This window comes from Corythoichthys intestinalis, chromosome 10, assembly GCF_030265065.1.
Source record: "Corythoichthys intestinalis isolate RoL2023-P3 chromosome 10, ASM3026506v1, whole genome shotgun sequence".
Classification (NCBI taxonomy): Eukaryota; Metazoa; Chordata; class Actinopteri; order Syngnathiformes; family Syngnathidae; genus Corythoichthys; species Corythoichthys intestinalis.
Window position 1 is genome coordinate 17,372,348 of NC_080404.1, and position 19,557 is coordinate 17,391,904.

The 19,557-nt window shown below is 39.8% G+C and overlaps 1 protein-coding gene across 1 annotated transcript in view; it reads right to left on the reverse strand.

The window, feature by feature from the left end:
- Nucleotides 1-14,592: 14,592 nt before the first annotated feature.
- The window catches only part of LOC130923249 (uncharacterized), a 41,227-nt gene continuing 36,262 nt past the window's right edge, over nt 14,593-19,557 (reverse strand). The window contains exon 16 of the mRNA XM_057848796.1: nt 14,593-19,461. Within this exon, the coding sequence (XP_057704779.1) occupies nt 19,227-19,461 (235 nt within the window). The 3' untranslated portion in view covers nt 14,593-19,226. The remainder of the gene's footprint in view (nt 19,462-19,557) is intronic.

Genomic DNA, 19,557 nt, shown 5'->3' on the forward strand with positions numbered 1-19,557 from the left:
AATTTGACATCATCCCATTGCTACCCTCTAAATTAGTGCAGCTGAGGTTACACAGGTTTACCACACAGTAAAACATAGCCAGCCAGAACTACAATAGTGCTGACTGTGGACACAGGCTCAATCAGAAGATTTTGATGTGATTCCAAAATGGTGAAGAAAATGACTTTGGGAAGAATAAAGCAAGAGGCACTGTTGAAAAAAGTCCTGGGTCCAAAGGCAGTGGGTGATCTTAACGTCACCCATCCCATTCTCCATACAGACCGATGCCTCGAATAAATTGAGCAGGAAGATGCATCCCCTTGCTGTCCAGTACTTCATTCCAGAGTCTGGGCTCACCAACAAAATGCTGGACTTCATAGAGAATGCAGACGAGTCAGCTGCTGGAATTGTAGCTCTCCTGGAACATTCCCTTAAGAAACTTGTCAATGGATCACGTGACCGGATTCAGTGCCGACAACACAAATGGTGATTATGATATTCACAACTTCGTTTTCACTAACCTGCAGAAAAAAACAAAACAATCTGCTGCAAGGAAACTGCCATGCCCACATAGTGCACAATACAGTTTTCTCATCTAAAAATAGATAGATTTCTATGCATTTTAGGAGTTTTGGGGGTGCCCCTTTTTTTCGCCCGTAAGGCTTTGGGCGCGAGGGGGGCGCCCCTTATTTCTATTTCTGAAAGGTGGCAACCCTACCTCTAGCTCTAAAAAATAACTTGCCCACAAAAGTGCTACCACTGGGTTTATTTTCCAGTCTTTTAAAAAGGAGTAAATCTCTCTCCCAGTAACTGGGAGCATCCAACATAACGTTGAGCATGCGTCCGTTAACGGTGTCAGGGCGGCAGACCTGTCTTGAATTTTGTTCGGCAACGAGCGGCTGTCATAAAGTTATGAATGAAAATCATTGTTTTTGAACCTTTATGAATCATAACCGAATCGTCACGTGTCGAATCGCGATGCATGTAATAATTGATTTTTCTGAACTCCTCTAATATATGTATATATATATATATATATATATATATATATATATATATATATATATATATATATATTTGCTTTATTTTTATTGTATTCATATAGGACAGCGGTTTCAAACGTGTGGCCTAGGCTCTGATTGTGGTCCATCGGACAATATTTTTTGCTACAGTGCCCTCCATAATTATTGGCACCAGCTCAAAGCTCAATCTTGGTCTCATCTGACCAAAGCACACGGTCCCAGTTGAAGCCTGGGAACGTGTGTATTTTTGTGTGAGACCAAGATTGAGCTTTTTGGCAACAAACACTCTAGGTGGGTCTGGCGTGCCACGAAAGATGCGCATGCTGAAAAGCACCTCATACCCACTGTGAATTATGGGGGTGGGTCAGTGATGCTGTTTCGCTTCCAAAGGCCCTGGGAACCTTGTTAGGGTGCATGGCATCATGAATGCTATGAAATACCAGGACATTTTAAATCAAAATCTGTTGCCCTCTGCCCGAAAGCTGAAGATGGGTCGTCACTGGGTCTTTCAGCAAGACAATGACCCTAAACATATGGCCAAATCTACACAGAAATGGTTCACCAGACACAAAATCAAGCTCCTCCCATGGCCATCTCAGTCCCCAGACCTTGTTTTGTTGGCAAAAGGGGTTTTTACAAAGTATTAATACCAGGGGTGCTAATAATTGTGACACACATTATCTGATGTCAAATAATTTTTTCTTTATGTGGGATTTTTTCCCCACTGAATGAATGCACTTGTATTGAAGGTTGGATTTTTCCTTTTTTTTCCATGAAGGTCCAATATTATTTGAATTAAAAAATATATTAGAAGCCAAAAAACACATCTTTTTCACGGGTGCCAATAATTATGGAGGGCACTGTATTTTGGTATATTTGGTACCTAATTGTAGCATTAGTGTTCCCCACTTTTATCTTGCAATGGAAATTAAAAATATATTCATATAAAAATAATTTTAAATAAATAGAATTATCCCTGTTAAACAAGACTGTAAGATGGATATTCAATAAACATTTTTTTAATATTTGCGTGTCTGTTCTAACAGGCGGATAGTGGATTTGACATTTATTTATCTCCTCGAGTTGGCAGAAAAAAAACGCAAGTTTTTCTCAATGTTTAAATAGTCCACATATTTTTATGATCATTATAAATGCATTTATACAACGAAATAAAGCTGGAAAACCTTGTTAAATATATTTCTCGTATGAGACCAAAGCACCACATTCGTTTACATTCAGCGAAGCCGACACAGGTTTCAGTATAGCACCTTCAATAATCAATTTAAATCCTTTCCATATCCCGCTCCTACCGCAGTTGTTTGCTTTTCTATTCCCCTGTCTTTAGTTTGTTTTTCACAAGCTGCTCCATATTGAAAAGGAAATACCGGGATGCCTGCGTAGGGGCCAGGGCGGGAGGAGAAGATTGAAAATAGAGCAGGGCCCCTGCGTTCACAAGCGCAGGCATGCACAGCGCCTTCTCTGTTTTATCCAAATTATTTATTTTATTTAACATCCATACATCTTTTTCGCAAAAATATATAAATACATATTTATTTTTTTAAAAAGTTAGCGAGAGAGAAGTCGGCCCGGCCCGACCCGACCCGACCGTAAATAATCACACATGAGTTGCTTCAGAGTATAAGACGCATCCTTTGCCAAACTATGAAAAAAAAACTGCGACTTATAGTCCAAAAATACAGTACTCGATGACCTGAGCTGGCAGTGAATGAGTTAAGCCATTGATCATTTTTGAATAGGTCTCTGCTGTCATGACCACTGTCCATGAAAGAGTTAAAAGGGAAAAAAATGAAGATATGAAGCCTTCCACTGTCATTAGAGAAAAAAAGACATCCAATAAACCTCGTCTCTTTCAGGGGAGAAAGCAAGCATTTACATAATTTGTCATTTTGGTTATGTACATGAAAAGGTCACCTTGTTATCTCATACATGGCCGCATATTGCATCAGTTTTTGGCCTGAAATCTGTTTATAGACCACAGCTGTAAGAGTGACTCTCATGATGGAATGGGAGAGTAACCTTTTACCTCATGTTTTCTGCAAAGGCCATCTTGTATGTGTGTAGCTCTCCTCTCTTGTGCGTGCGCGTGTTTGTTGAGGCAAAGCTGCTGGCTGCTTTTGTGAAGCAGAAGAGTGTATCCATGCTGAAATGGCTAATTAAGAAGTACAGTGTAGAACCTCATATGAGGCACCAACAACATATTAACACTGCATGAACAACTGCAGGTTTTAGCTTGAATTTGACTTCTAGCGTCAATGTAGTCTGCTTATTGCTGATTATGAGGCCAGTGAGAATTTCACGAATGCAGCATTATCCCTTTTTTGGCCTCGTGTGTGCATTGTGCTCTCGACCCTGCGGGATTTCTTCCACCCTCTGTCGGCACCTCTGCTGATGCCACAAGCTTGGCATCAAAGGCCCATTAAAAGGGGCTTCTTCTAAATGAACTTGACAGCAAAGCCAAGGCATGTTGATGTGGGTGGACATGCAAATCAATATTTCACATCATCAGCCGCTGGTTGGCGGAGCATAGAGGCACAGTCAATGTCGCATGTGATTTGGACCACATGAGAAAACCAGGTTTCACTTTTCTAAATTGTGTTGCAGCGAACAGGATTGTGTCTTTTGTTCCCATTCATGCAAGAAATACTGCTGACTCCGTTTAGAGAGAAAAGATCACTATGAGTGAAGCAGATTGAGGGCATATGCAATTGTATCATTTAGGTTTACAAACCTGTCCAGTAATGTGTCACAACGCATGCATGGTTGACGCCGCTCAGCATGCCCGTGAACAGCAAACATGTCATTCAGCTGTAAATTACACTTCAGACAAGGTCACCTTGGTTCGGAGGGGGAAAAACGCGAGCAGAGGGTGTAATGCACTCAACGTGGCAGAGATATATACCGTATCATTTCGGGAGAATCAAATTACATATACAGAAGAATTGCAATGTTAATTTGGAGTACCTAAAAATGTGCGATCAGTTTTGCTGTTCCTATTGTGCTTTTGACAACCTTTCAAAAATTGCAGATATTTGAAATCTGATTAAATTTAAATAATAACATTTTTTTTAATTATATTTATTATGGCCTCCAATAACTCAAGGTGATTTTTCTTAAATTCAAAATATTTAACACATTAACTGCATTTGACAGAGATCAACATCAAATCCGTTTTAACTGGGGTAACTGACATTGACAGCTCATGTTTCAGTGCCATAGATGTCGTTAGATGTCCAATCATTTGACTGGGAGAAAATGATCGCTGCCAGCCCTCCCACTTAAATAAGTATAGTCAAATAATAACATTTTGTTTCATTCAAATTTGAGGTACATCGAGGTTAAAAAAGAAATTGTCAAAATGACCGAAGAAGATAAGACACGCTTGGCTCAGAAGTCTTGAGCAAACATGCATATATGGACACATGGACCATGTACCATAATTTTCGGACTATAAGGCGCACCTGACTATAAGCCCCCACCCACCAAATTTGACACGAAAATGGCATTTGTTCATAGATAAGCCGCACTGGACTATAAACCGCAGCTATACTCATTGTATTATGGGATATTCACACCAAAAGATATTAAACGGTAACAGTTTATTTGACAGTGGCATCATAAGACTGCCATAAGACTAAATGAACCACCACATTTGCAGCCAAATAGTTCAAAGCTTCATTAATTCAAAAAGCTTAATTTGGCCATCACTGTTCACTTGGTGGAAACAGTCAACCTCTGCTGCCACCTGCTGTCAGCACTGTTGTCGTCCAACATGCCGCCTAGCATGCATTGTAGTGCTACAGATGTAAATAACAATCAAAATTCATGTTCTGTGCTAATTATTTCTTCAGTTACTGTTCCAGTGGCTACATTAATTTCTAGTTAGGTATTTAGTAACACTTCATTTGACAGTGGCACCATAAGACTGTCATAAGACAATCATAATTATGACATGACACTGTCATGAGAGATAATTAATACTTATAAGAGAAGTCAGTGGAGTTAGTGACATAATTTGCCGAATGAAACCTCATGACATCTGTCATAGGCATTCAGTAATGCAAATGATAGTGTCAATTCATAATTTGCGGGATGACACCTCATGACATTTGTCATAAGCCTTAAGTAATGCAAATGAGCAAATGATCGCGTTAATTCATAACGATGACGGTCTCATGACAGTCTAATGACGCCACTGACAAATAAATGGTTACTAATTAACCCAAAGAAATCAACAAATAAGCCCCACTGGACTATAGGCCGCAGGATTCAGAATGAGGGAAAAAAGTAGCAGGTTATAATCCGAAAATTACGGTAAATTATATTTCTAGTATAGTATAATGAAAGCCACTTGAAAAATAGCAACTCTTGAGTGTTTTTTTTTTCTTTTTCTTTTTTTCTCTTTTTCTCAGAGCTTATTATGGCTGTGTTTACATGAGAGCACTCGAGACAACTTTTAAGATGCAAACCTTAAAATGAAAGTTTCTGAGCGGAGAGTTTATTCAAGAATCATTTAAAAACTAACCACCACAAAATGTTCATAAAATGCACACTTTGCATCCAAGGGGCATAATGCCTTATTCAAAGATACATTTTGTTGTACACTTTATTTAAACATAGCTATAACAGAAAAAGCGAGAAAAGCTAGGCTTCCTGTGGCACTGGAACAATCTCCGTCCTTGAATGACTTTCAACTCCACACCATGCTCCCTCAAGGAGACATGTCTTAGCATAATACAGAGAGCTTAGGAGTCATTGATATGTGCTCTCTCAGCTCTGACAAGCCCACCCTCCCAGGCAAGGAGTCCCCCTTCCCCCACGTGCCGGCTTATTGCCAGAATGGTTCCAAGTCTTTGCCATGCCAGCTTTGGCACCCTTGACCGTTAACTCTGTTTCAGTCACACTTCCCTCCCCCCAGACATAGTGTATAGGACACACGGCTCAAAACAACATCAAAGATTCTCACTGGGAATGATACATTAGTAGAAGAAATGTCATCCCCACTTGTTCAAATCTTTTTACCCCATTAAACCGGGGTATTTGAGTATCTTGCAATATGTTTCTTGTGCATGGGTGCTTTGCCAGATATGAGCATGGGCGGGCAAGGTCAAATCCATCCCTACAGTCCCCAGCTGGCACTAACCCAGTCACAGGGGTGCCTGCAAGTTGAAGATGTTTTCATGCTGGATGAACAATTTCTCCAGCATTTTCCCCCCTGTCCATTTGCATCACTGACAGTCGACCTGAACGACATCAACATGGAGCCACTGTAGCAAAATACTTTTATTCTGGGCAAGTAGGAGCGAGAGCCTCTTGATACCTCACGATACGATAAGATTTGTGATACAAAGCTCACGATAACGATGATCTGACGATTCCATCATTCTAGCATATTCTACATACAACTAATAAACAAAAAAACAAGCGTCTGCTGTGAATTGGAATGAGTTTATCATTAGTAGACATCCAACTTTTGAACTGGAGGGGGGCAGCGAATGAACATTCGTTCATTTGCTGCCATCCCTCCCACTTCAAACGGATTGAACGTCTATGGCCGTCAGTGGCAGCCAATGCCAGGCAATGAGGTAATTTTGGGCAATTTAAGGCCATTTACCTGTTGATTTTCAATTACTTCCTGTTGATTTTGGGGTATTTTATGGGTCGCTTCCTGTTTATTTTGAGTTACAAAACAGGACGTGACCTGGGAATCACCTAAATGAATAGGCAGTGACTTAAACTCAACAGAAAATGATCTGTAAATGCCCTTAAATGAACAGCAAGTGATCTTTAAATGCCATGAAAATCGGACAGAATGACAGTGAATGCTCTGGTTTCGAATGAACGAACGTTCGCAGTCTAAATGGATTGGGCGTCGAGCACCGTCAATGGCAGCCTTAGAGTTAACTGTGACACTATTATGGTAGAAGAATTTTGTAGCAACTTGTTGGTTCCTTTTTAAAAAAAATTTTTTTAATTCAAACGTTGACACCTTTTTAAAACGATATCTCAATTCAAGGCAGGAGCATATCGATAACCTTTTGGGATACAAAATATCACGATATATCACCATTTTGATATTTTGTCACACCCCTTTGTCAAGTTTGAAGAAAATGCTTGATTTCATGCAAGTTAGATTTTGTATTTCGCCATTTGCTAAAATATTCAAATAAATCATTCTCCATTTGTATTATTATTTGCATGGCCCTTGGCAGTGGGTGTGTCGATGTGCAAGTGTTGAAACTTTATAAAGACAAAGTAAAATAACTCATGCATTAATCGTTTCAAGTGTGGTGTTTAAGACTCATTGACACACTGTATTAAGTACTGGAGAAAACTAAAAAATGTATTCTGTTAAGTATTATGTTTATATGAAAACGACAGCAGCTCGGCACCCTGCTGTCAAAGAACCAGGACATGCCCACGAAAGCGATTTCGTTCTAATCACCGAGACTGCAAAACTCGACAGACAAACCTGCGCACTGTGCATGTTTATTTTCAAGATCAGGCTTTCGTTTTTTTTTTACCCTAATTTTTTTCCCTTTTTTTCTTCTTCATTGGGTGAGTCGGGCTGGGGTGCGAAGCAGGGCTGGGCGCGCGCTGCGGCTGGGGGAGCAGCCGCCCCGCTGCCTCCCCCTCCCCACCGCCGGAGAAACCACATAGATGACAAAATTCACTACACACGTTAGCCCCTTTCACATATACCTCTACACCGTTAAAATCCCAGGATTTAAACGGGTAGCCCTTGTGTGTAAAAGCAATGTGCCGGGCCGACTGACACAGAGATTATGGAGACATTTAAGGGGCAAGGCACGTTTGAAAGCATGTGTTTGATTCCCAGGTCACAGCACAATGGCTGATGACGTAAATATCATCACGGGCCAATTCTCATTTCCTCTTTCTTCACAGTAAGAAGAAAAGCGGTAAACAAACATCACAATTTTCAACATGGTAAACTGGAAATGGCAAAGTTAAACTGAAAACATAACAAAATTAAATAGCTACTGGATTGTAGAGCCGATGAAGAGAGTCTATTGTCTATCTTTGGAAATGTGTGAGGTTTTTTTCTTGCCGATGTTGGGGTCTGCAACTGCGGAGACAAAGTTGTACCTCAAAGCAGAAAACAATAAAGGGATGCGTTCAAGAGTTTATTAAATACAAACAAAAATACACATGCATGTCCACGTTCATGACAGCGTTTTCCCCAGTTCCTCGTGTTCCTCGTCCTGCCTCTAAAGTAAGTTGATTTGTTAGCCTGACTTTTGTTTGTTAAGACTTTTTGGATTCCTCGGTCATTTTGTGGGTACTTTGTTTTTTGTTGGCATTAATTAAAACATTATTGCACCGCCTTTTATGCCTCGCTTCTCCTTTCCTGCTTTTGGGTCCACACATGTCGAATGGCGGCCAGCAAGTTAATATCTCGGCACCCTTCTCTTGGATCGCTTGGGCTTAAATACAGTCTTGCTGAGCTTTAATTGACTGCAGGTACAACGTCATGAACGCTCCCACGACCGGCTCTGTAACAAAACATGATCTGACCAACAGAATGTGACAGCCAATACCGACTGAAAATGACGTAATGTCCGGGTTATAAAATTGCACCAGCAGCCCTCCCCGCACAGAGAGCGCCGAGCCGGCAACACGGGACAAGTCTGTGAAAGTGTCCAACCCGCGTAATTCCCGGGATATCTCTCCATGCGTGACAGCAATTACACGAGTAAATCCCGCGTCACTTTACATGGGATTTTACTGGGATATGTGTGTGAAAGGGGCTTTATTTTATCCTGTCATATGCGTGAAACAGTGGTAAAAACTGGAAATCAGTTTTGAATAAATGATTGAGAAAGTGTAGTTGTAATTTCTTGGTACTTAGACCCATAAAACACAAGCAATATCACCTCCTGTCATGACCTAAAAAATGAAAGAAAGGGGGAGCTTCCTCATAGACATGAGACAGAATTCACAGCAATTACTAAAACAGTAACAACAGAACAGTAACGGGTGAATTATCTTTGTGCAAAAGTGAGAGATGAGGCTAATTCTCTACGAAGATGAAGACCCTGTCACCCAAAGCTGATATATGATGTACTAAAGAAGGGCTTTAATGGACTAGTCAGTGAAGGAGAGAGAAAGATAGAAAGATAGACGCTGAACATGACTGCTAAAATTTTATACCACATACAAATACTGCAATTAACTTTTTTTTTTTTTTTTTTTTCAAAATTAGGATTGGGTTTTTCAAAAAGAATGTTTTTAAATGATCCTGGATTAACAATGTACAGTAGGTTATGATCAGTTTTTATGTATTTTATTGGTTACGGATTATGACAAACTCACATGCTGTTTGTCCACATCAGACACTGACAATAATCTGTCATAATCTTTCACCAACCCTTTAGTGCTGTTTTAATACTCACATCATTTATTAAAACTAAGCCGAGAAGAGGATTTAAGAATGCTGCAGGTAATGTGTGCCTGTATGCCTTCTATTACATAAGGCCAGCATGTTTCCTTTCTTGCAAATGTATCCTTACACCTGATGAATGACCTGGTTTCGTTTATCTCAAGAGACATCTCCGCGCATGAAGATGCATGAAACGTCAGGCCTCTGTTTCCCCTCTCCAACCGCCTGTCATGGACTCAATCCTGCCTTTAGATGTGCTCTCCTCAGGGCATGAATCAGAGAAGATGTGATGCGTCAACCTTCCCTCTTTCTCTAAAAGTATCATCCATCCATCCTAATATTTTGTCATGCCGTCCCTTTTTTCCTCCTGCTGAGATTAGCTCTCGTTTTCTTCTTTTCCACTCACCGACTTTGTTCACGCCTCTCTGTCTCTTTTTATCTCTACCAACCCCCCCTGAGCTCCCACGCCTCTCTCACTCATGTCTTGGTAGCGTAGCATCTCTTGGAGCTGAGGGACGCCCGTGATTAGGACAGAAGAGAACCGGCTGTATGAGAGAGGCAAACTCAGAACTGGGTCATCATTGTTTCTCCACGAGACTCTGCAGATGAAAAGCTTGAAGACGAACGCAGAAAACGATGCACGTCGCAGCGGCGTCAGACCGAGACATTTCTGGGTCTGCAAAAAAATATTCATACAAACGAGTCAGCACTAAAACATGAAATTCAACGTAATAGGAGCTGAATAAAACATGCTGCTAACCCCATTCCTCATCTCTGAACCCTTCAACGTAATAATCATCCATTAGTCTACTCGGGCTATATGGTAGTTATGGGGATAAGAAGTGCAGTGGTCATGAAACAAGGCAGAAAATTCATTGGTTGTCAGACAGGTAATAATATTTTGGAACTGAGAGACTTTTTTTCCCCCTCCCACTGTCTCTAATTCCTGTCCTCTGCAGCCATTTCTCTCTAGGCATCACAGCCCTTTAGCAGACACTCTTGACAGGGTCTGTCCCACTGGCCTACCATTCAGCACTCATCATGTGCACCATTTCCTCTCATGGTTCCCTTCTGTGTGCTTCTTCCATCTCTTCCTTGTCACAACACCTTCAGTTAATCCCCATAAAGCCACTTTGATCGGTGTATAGTGAATATGTGTAAGATTTTGCATGTAACCTGTTCCACGTGTCGCAGTCCTAAACCTATGCCCTGAAGCAGGCTCCACACGTACCAATAATCACAAAAATTTTCAGCAATACCTTTTTACCAGAGTTCAGTATTTATACAAGTAGGGAACTTTTTATGTCGAGTGTTTTTACATTGTTTCTCTAAAGTCTTAACACAAATGACAAAAAGAAAAGCCTTACCAACCTCAACTTACCCACATAGCAAAATATCACTGAGGCCAACATGTGCCAGATGTACTGCAAATTTTAGCTCAATTTCGTAAAATGGATCCACCCCAGTGTCTTTTGAACAATGGTCCAAACTCAATATGGATTCACTTGCTGGATCAGCAAACGGTTTGGGGCCGAAACTGGTCCAAAGTAGCAGAAACCATGTTAATGTATGGCCTATATATGGCAAACGTTACCCAATCTGGGGCAGCACTGGGCCGGTTTGGTATCAAAACCATTTTCAGTATTAAAGTTGGGGTCCATTTTGTATCTTTTCGTGCCACTTATTAATGCTAACATAATAATGGACCATAACATTACAACTTTGCTTTTTCACAAAATATTTTAATTGGAGCAAGCAACTCCACATTAAAGATGACCCATTTTTAGACTGTAAACAACATATTGTATTTGTTAAGGTTCTGGGGTAATGGGGGACCTAAGCGTAGGGAGATGAGAGGCAGACTGGCATTGGTAACAAGAGTTTATTGACGATCAGAGGGAGTGGCAGATATTGTCCGAAGAATCTGGTGGCCAGTTTGGTGATAGAACAGGTGAACGGGAATGCAGGCGTTCTGGCAGGCAAGCAGGACAGGATCTAGGAAAAAAAATAAAATAAAAAAAAAGCTCAGTATCAGGATTACAAGATTCTTTGTTAGATGAAAGCTGGAGTCTCAAACTTGTGTAGTTGAGTTGTTGATCTGGCGATGATGTGAGGCATAGGACTCGTTTAAGTAAGCTGCTGACGATGATCACAGACACCTGGTCCCAGGCTCACCCATATGTCAGATCCTGCAATCAAGGCAGTGACACACATAAACAAACACAAGGAGGAGAAGTGGGGCTCCGGGAGCAGGGGCCCTGACAGTATTCCAACATTTAAACATATATAGCAATACAGAGTAAATGTTTGTCAGGAAATGCGGGCAGGCAGGTAGTGTGGACCCAATTGCAGGGAAACAAAAAGCAGCAAGGCAGGTGGCGGTGAACTCAAAAAACGTTTTAATAATAACTAACCAAAAGCACAAAGTACAACCAAAAGGACTGTGGATCAAAAAGGCAATGTTCAAACCAAAACTTACTTAAACGGAGGGACTGGTACACGAGGGCTTGGACAGGACTTGAAATTGACATTGACATAGACAATGACGCAACAAGCAGTGAAAACAAAATGGGAGCTTGTACACACACACGCAGACAAGGGGTAACGAGACAACGGGGAACAGCTGGGCAACACATGAGGATGCAGGTTGAAGGATACACTAGGAGCAGGCAAACAGGTGAAATCGATGGCCAATCACAGGGACAAGTCACATTAGGAGAAAACCAACACAAAACCTAACATGTTTTCTACCTCCATACTTTGAATTACTTAACTTGGAGACATGGCAGATCACTTGAATACATCGGACATTTATTAACGCTCGATTGTATAACTTGTTTAACAGTCAAGCAGTGACTTCAAATAGGTCAAAGGACGATTGTGACTTATAATAAAGCACTTACCATAATAATTTGCCGTCCGCTGAGATGCTGTTTCCTGACTCCTGCGTGTTATCCTGTTCAGTGTCGCAGCGCGGATGCCCGCCTTCAGGGTTCATGCTGTTGTGACGTCTCAAATCAACCGTTAAATTTCAGATTTTGAGCACATCAGGTCTGCACGGTCCGCCCCAGAACAGTGCGTAACCTATCATCTGGACTGTCAGATTAATGATCCTGGCCGCATCTGGCGCACTGACGTTCAGTGAGTGTGATTGCTATGTGAATCTGGCGAGCTGACGCCGGATCTGGCACATGGTCACCTGCTATTGGGATAGTTAATAAATAATCTAAGGGTTAGCCTCTCTTTTTATTCCTTTTTGATTGCTGTTTAAAAGCACTTATTGAGGTTAAGGCTGATTTATGCTTCTGCGCTGCGGTGACGGCAGACCTATGCAGTTAACGCAGACCAGGTTTACGATTCTTACATGCGCCGGCAAAAAATGCTGACTACGCGTCACATCAACGTGTCGTGACGTGACGTCAAAGGACTGTGATTCAGAATGTTGTTTCCAGTTCAGCACAACAACACCGCCATTTTCAAACATTCGCAAACATCTTCTGTGTCGCATACGCTTCATCATTTGTATTAACATATGTTGTTCAATATTAATTAGCTGCAGCTGCAAATATACACGTTCCATCTCCATTGCCATTGCTGTCTATGACCGGAGGAAAACTAAAGGAATTCGACGAGAGTCCCCCCAAAACCGTACAAAGACAACGCCACACCCCTGTTATGGCTTGGTGGTGAAATACAGAGCAACACAATCCTTGAATTTCGGTCTACACTGTCGCTCAGCCGTCAACGCAAAAGCCTAAATAAGGTCTTACCTACATAATGTTAGAACATGTTTTCTAAAACTGATATTTAAACACATCACTGTACCAGCCCATTATAAACAGTCGTTGTAGAAATTGCACCGAGAAGTTTCAATCTATTTGGTCAGATGCCTTCACTTTGTCACAAAAGTAATTTAAAATGACAGAAAGAGAAAGAAATCAGGAGGTTAAAAAGTCCAAAACTTGACAATAACTTTTAAAATGGTAGGAAGAGCATACATTGAAAGATTATAAGGCGACCAGATGTTGAAAAACATAGTACCACTGATCAAATAAAGACTTAGTTACATATTAACTATTAATGAAAAATCCATCCATTTTCAAAACAGCTAGAATAGCTTGAAAAGGAGCATTATTGGCACTTCTGTTCTCTTCAATGTGATTGAATACACAGAAGAATAGAAAGAAACTAGTAAAACCAACAACAGATTAATGCATTATTAAAGAAAATGTTTTCAATTTGATGACAACAACGTTTTTAACACACAAACATACAAAAACTGCATGTCTCCCCCCCATATTCTGGGAATTCAGGGGGTCACTGAAAGTAAAGATATCGAGTCCTTTACTGCCACCTAGTGTGTGACAAGGCATTTGGTAGAAAAATAATCAGGTGCTGCATGTTCTGTAGGTTCTTAAGCACGTTAAAATACTGTATACTGTACATACACATTATATATATATACTGTATATATATACTGTATATTTTTATTATATTATGTATATACAGGATATACTGTATGTATATATTTTCCCCAAGTGGAAAAAGTTTAGGGTCTAAGTGTATATATATATATATATATATATATATATATATATATATATATATATATATATATATATATATATATATATATATATATATATATTTTTTTTTTTTTTTTTTTTTTTTTAAACCCTTTATTGCCAAATGCATCACATTTACCTAAAATTTCATGATTTTGAAACCAATTCAGAATTTTGACATTTCTTTTTGGGAAAAAAAATGATGGATGCAAGTCAACACATGCATCTGCAGGTTCCATGAGGGAAAAAAAAAAAAAAAAAGGATTTAGCAAGGGTTATAGATATTAGAGGGCTTATTACACATATTCATTTGTACTTTTCTTTTTACAAATTTGAAAAAAAAAAAGCTTTCATCAGGACCTTATTTTTCAAATTTTGGGATTCTCTGATAATTGCTTCATGTTGCAGGTATTTAAGGGATATATATATATATATATATATATATATATATATATATATATATATATATATATATATATATATATATATATATATATATATATATATATATATATATATATATATATATATATATATATATATATATATATAAAATATGTATGTAATACTATAAATGAAATTTCTTCTCATCACATTTCCCACCATTAAAAATAGCCATTAAAATTTTCCATTTTCTTTTAATTAAACCTTTTCAATAGACTCACACAAAGGCCATTGTATTCTCAATTTTTCAAAAAGAATGTACTATCGTTGAATAATACAATGTGCTGACCTTTCTCAACCATTGTCAGCCAAGAAATGTAAGGAAATTTCCCTAATATATTTATCTCATGCACAGCACACCTTATACTTAATCCTAATGGCCTTTTCATTAGCCTTTTATCTGTGTAGTTGGGTATATGGAGTGTTACAGCTTCTGTAAAGTGGTTGGTTCTCGCCTACATCCTGTGCATTCATTTTAAATGGTTAAACCATTATTAACCTTACAGTGCACTCATCATTCAATCATGTTCCACAATTATTAAGTTGTCTCTCTGACTTAATATCATCAGAAACTCATACTGTATTTATTGACACATTTGTGCGGTTTCAAACTTAACGTAATTTTCAGCAGCTCCAAAACGTACAATGTGTGTCAGAAAATAGCAGAACTGGTGTCACAGAAGATAGATTAACCCCCCCCACACACACACACACACACACTTCGAGCTTCTCATTCAAACCTCTCTATACGACCGCATCACATTTTTAGTCCACATCAACAAATTTGACCACTGTGTCTAATCATATTATTCAACATACTGTGAGTTTTATTGATGATATTTCCTTGCCTGGTTGTACCTGTTATTTTTCCTAAACGCATGGGAATCACCATGCAAACCAGCTGTGACTGAAAATATGATCTAATTAGATTCCTTCATAATGAAACCCTGGAGACAATATCGCAGTGTGAAAAAGTTTTTTCCTTCAGTCTGCCGGTAGATGGCAGTATATCCTCAGGTTATGTGGTTTAGCGGTCTACAGCAATAATCTAGGCGGGAAAGAGGTCAACACACCGCACATTTGACGGGGAACGGGTCAATACACAACCATCTCCTGGGACTCTCCTAAGTACCAAATTCAGCTACTGAAAGTGAGAATTGCCAGAGGAAAGGAGAAAGGACAGAAGCGCCACCTCCTCCTCAATCAAAATGAATGAATAAATGAATAAATAAATATATAAATAAAAAACAAAAAAACTGATGTTTAACCATAGTCGGAATTTGACCTTTGGGATGGGGGAGGGGGGCACAACATGTTGATGATCCTGAAACAGAGTGTCAGCAATACAATGAACTTACAAGAATATTTATAATAATAAGTTGAAAATGAGCATTTTCTGTTTCCCATCGTTCTTGAGGGGAATTCTAAATCAGGCTGCTTAAGGACAGCTATAATTTTCACCAAGCTCGTCATCCACTGAATATGAAAGACCCGCCGCTGTCGTGCCAATGTAGTTACCCCCGTCAAAAATTGTATCCCCTGGGCGGAGCCACTGCGCTGCACTGATTTGCTTGATTTACGTGTTTTGGTGATGTAGTTATCTACGCGATTTTAAAACATGGCCCATCCATAAAAAAAAAAAACTTTTTTTTTTCTGTCGTATAACTTAACATACGTACTGAACGAAAAAAAGGCAATATTTTACCGTTTTACTCGTAGGATGACCTATAACTGTTATTACTTTAATTCAAGTCCTGTATGGCGTTTCTCCAGTTTAATAAACTTCTATGTCTAAAACATAAAACAGTGGTTCTTTTCTGGGTTCAATTAATTGTTTAAGTCGTCATAACTCATAACTAATGTGTGTGTGTGCCCTCCCGCGGCCAGGGGATATAATTTTTGACGGGGGTAACTACATTGGCAAGACAACGGTGGTGGCTCTGTTCTACAATTAGTGTCTTTAGCGGGGCAAACTGAAACTCTGCTCACCATTTTGATGGTGCTCTCTGGCGTTTCATGGTCCACATTTTCAGTCTTTGGTTTTTGCTAATTAGTTGTCGCTTTTGAAAGCTTAGGTTTGAAAAAATTACGTATATCCATCTTGCCTCTTCATTTCTCCGGTGCTTTTGGCTAAGCAAAGCAAATAACCGCCTAAGGTGCTAGTCACATGATCTGTCCGAAAAATAATTTTGACCGATTAAAGAATATCTTTTTTTGTTCATTTCATTCATTTTTGTTGTTTGTTTTAATGCTTTACAACTTTTATAGACAATATTTTACCAGAAAATGCTCAATTTTAAATTCATATGTAGGAAAGTCAATTACATGCAATTACACTTTTCGGCCACCAGAAGGGCCCCCTTAAACTCTGCGTATGGGTTTAACAATGATCCATAAAACCATCCTGCACTAGCACAAAATCATTCCTGTAATGAAATTTCAAAACAAAGGTACTGTATATGATTACATTCACTCATTTCCTATCCTAACCAACAAGAGATGGGTTATACTCTAGACTGGTTGCCGGGCAATCCCTGAGCATACAGTATACAAACAAACAACTACTTACACTCACATGTAAATTTTGTAAAATAGACAGTTGCATTTTTTATTGACAGGACCAAAACTACTAAATCTCTTCCGGGTAAGCCCAGCTTCTGCTACAACCAACCATAGATTCTAATTTAGGAATGAGTGTTTGTCTAGCATTTAGTGGACAGGAATTCCCTTGCTTCACATCAGACATCTATGCTTTTGTATTGGCTCGTGTGGGATTTGGGCAGGAAACCAACGCTAATGCCACCTCTTCCACTTCAAACAGATGTTAGGCTCCCTGAAATGTCAAGGGGGGGTTAAGGCGGTGCAAGAGAAATGCAGCCACAGCACTTACCTACGAGCTTATCGGTGTGCGCTGGATGTTGTTGCTGAGGCTTTTAAGGCGAACCAGATGTAGTACAGGTTGCGCAGTGCCACTACGTGTTAGGCACAGCCTGGGTCAACTAGAGGCGCCTTGGCAGTCAAATAAGAGCAGGCTGATGTTCATTTAAATGTGCTACAGATGTTTTTGACTAATATACTGTACAAGGTCTTATGGCTCATCTTCCTGACTTGAGAATGGTAGCAGGAGTGTTACATCCTGACTGTGTTTTCTGGTTTATGTTGGTCACCATGGCTTTCTTCTCTTGCCAGCAGCAGTGTTTATAGGATTGTGTCTCATTTTCCCCAGTGTTAATTCATTTCCATAAAGACAGCCATGACACATAGTCTCCTCTGACCTGAGTGTTGCTCTACTTTTCGTAGCTTCATCGCAAGCAGGATTTGCTCCTACGCGTGGTATTTTAACTCACTGGCTAAACGAATGTTCATTCAGTGCCAGCCCTTCCGGTTCAAATCGGACATGTACCTGTGGCAAACTAGTTTAAATTCACTGCAGGCTGAAAAGAGCCACATGATTGAACGTCTATCATCGTCAATGGCGCTGAAAGTATTCTGATCACTGTGAGTTATTCTACTACTTTTTATATCCTGGTGTCGCATTGTCGTGCAGTTTTGAATAACGTCTCAGCTATAACTTCCTGAGGTATGACATTATCTGTGTCAGCTTACAAGTTGTGGCTTGGTCAACTTTATTTTCCCATGTACGTGCCAATGTTTTTCCGATGTGCCAGAGTCGTATTTCTCCCTCTTTGTGAATATTTTTTGGCAAGCTGCAGCTCCCGCCCGGATGACATCGAGCTCCATTTCTTTTTATTGCCAAATTATATTACGATTGTTAGTGACCGTTGACCTTTGCAGTTTGGTTTTACGTCCTTGGGCTCTTTGGACCCCCAGCAGCCTTGGTCAGCAAGTGGTACTGTTTGCACGGTCAGGCTTGCACGATCCACTGCCTCTTAACGAGGGAGAACAAGGCTGAAATGAGGCATTTCTGCAACCAGGGGTTTATTCCCACAGCCCAATGGTTTACATTACAACATACAAAAAGCCAAACGTGACTCAGCTCCCAAAGAAAATCGTCCGTGTGTGTCCTGAAACGAGAATCCGCACAGCATTCAAGCGTGTATGTAACTACGTTTCATGTTCCTGATATTCCAAGGAATTCCTCTGCGCCGCAGCAAGCATGCATTGTTTCACCCTTAGGAATATACTCTGGCAGATGTTGGACAAGCATGCGCCTCAAAAATCTGTGGCGCTAAGGATTTGTATTCTTTTACTCTTAATTTATGGCTCTCTCAAGTGTCATTAAATTGTACAATGATAGCCAATGGAATACTGAATGGATATTAGCAGGATTATTAGCGATTGAGAGTAAAGACAAGTATTTTAAGATCCAGATTGGGTCGATTGTGATGGGAAAACACAAACCCTTCTTGAAAATGGAGGCGTGTTGACCAAATTGTAGCACGCTTTCACGTAATAACTAGTGCCACTTTAACATTCACTGCATGTTTTAGTAACAGTCTGTCTGCTGGACATTTAATTTAAATAGAGCCTGTAACACAAGCCATATTTAAGTCAAACTTATAGTAGTATAGTATAGTACAGTATAGTAGTCATACAACTTTTGCAGTCGGAAAACATTGATGAAAATATACCGAGCACTGTGACACTCCCATGATACTTGGTATGCAACTGCAATTAGTAATTATTAGCACCGGTAAAAAAAAAATAATAATAATAGTAACCATAATATTTGAATTACCCCCAAAGAACATCAATACAGTATAATTTCACCACCATTTTCATCAGTTTTCACTTCTTAATCCCTTTTTGTTTCCATCCCATGAACCCCCATTGACATCAGATGGCCATTAGCTTGCGCAGTGATGGAGTTTCCATGGCGATCACATCTCTTTCTGCTTGGAGAGGATTAGGCTTAACCACGTGCTGCAGGATAAGTGGGGGTTGGTGTGAAGTGAGGGTCGCAGGGGTCTGCCGAAGCACAATGATTTGAGCGCTGGTTAGATGGAGAAGAAGGTCACAAAGTTCTTCTTCTGTTGAGTTGACCACTGGCGATCCATTCACCTCGACAAGTCTACAGAAAGATTAATGCTCATTATTTTTTTATCTTACGGAAACGACCATTTTGTACTTTTTTTGTGTTCTACGGTAGGAGTGAATTTGTGCATGT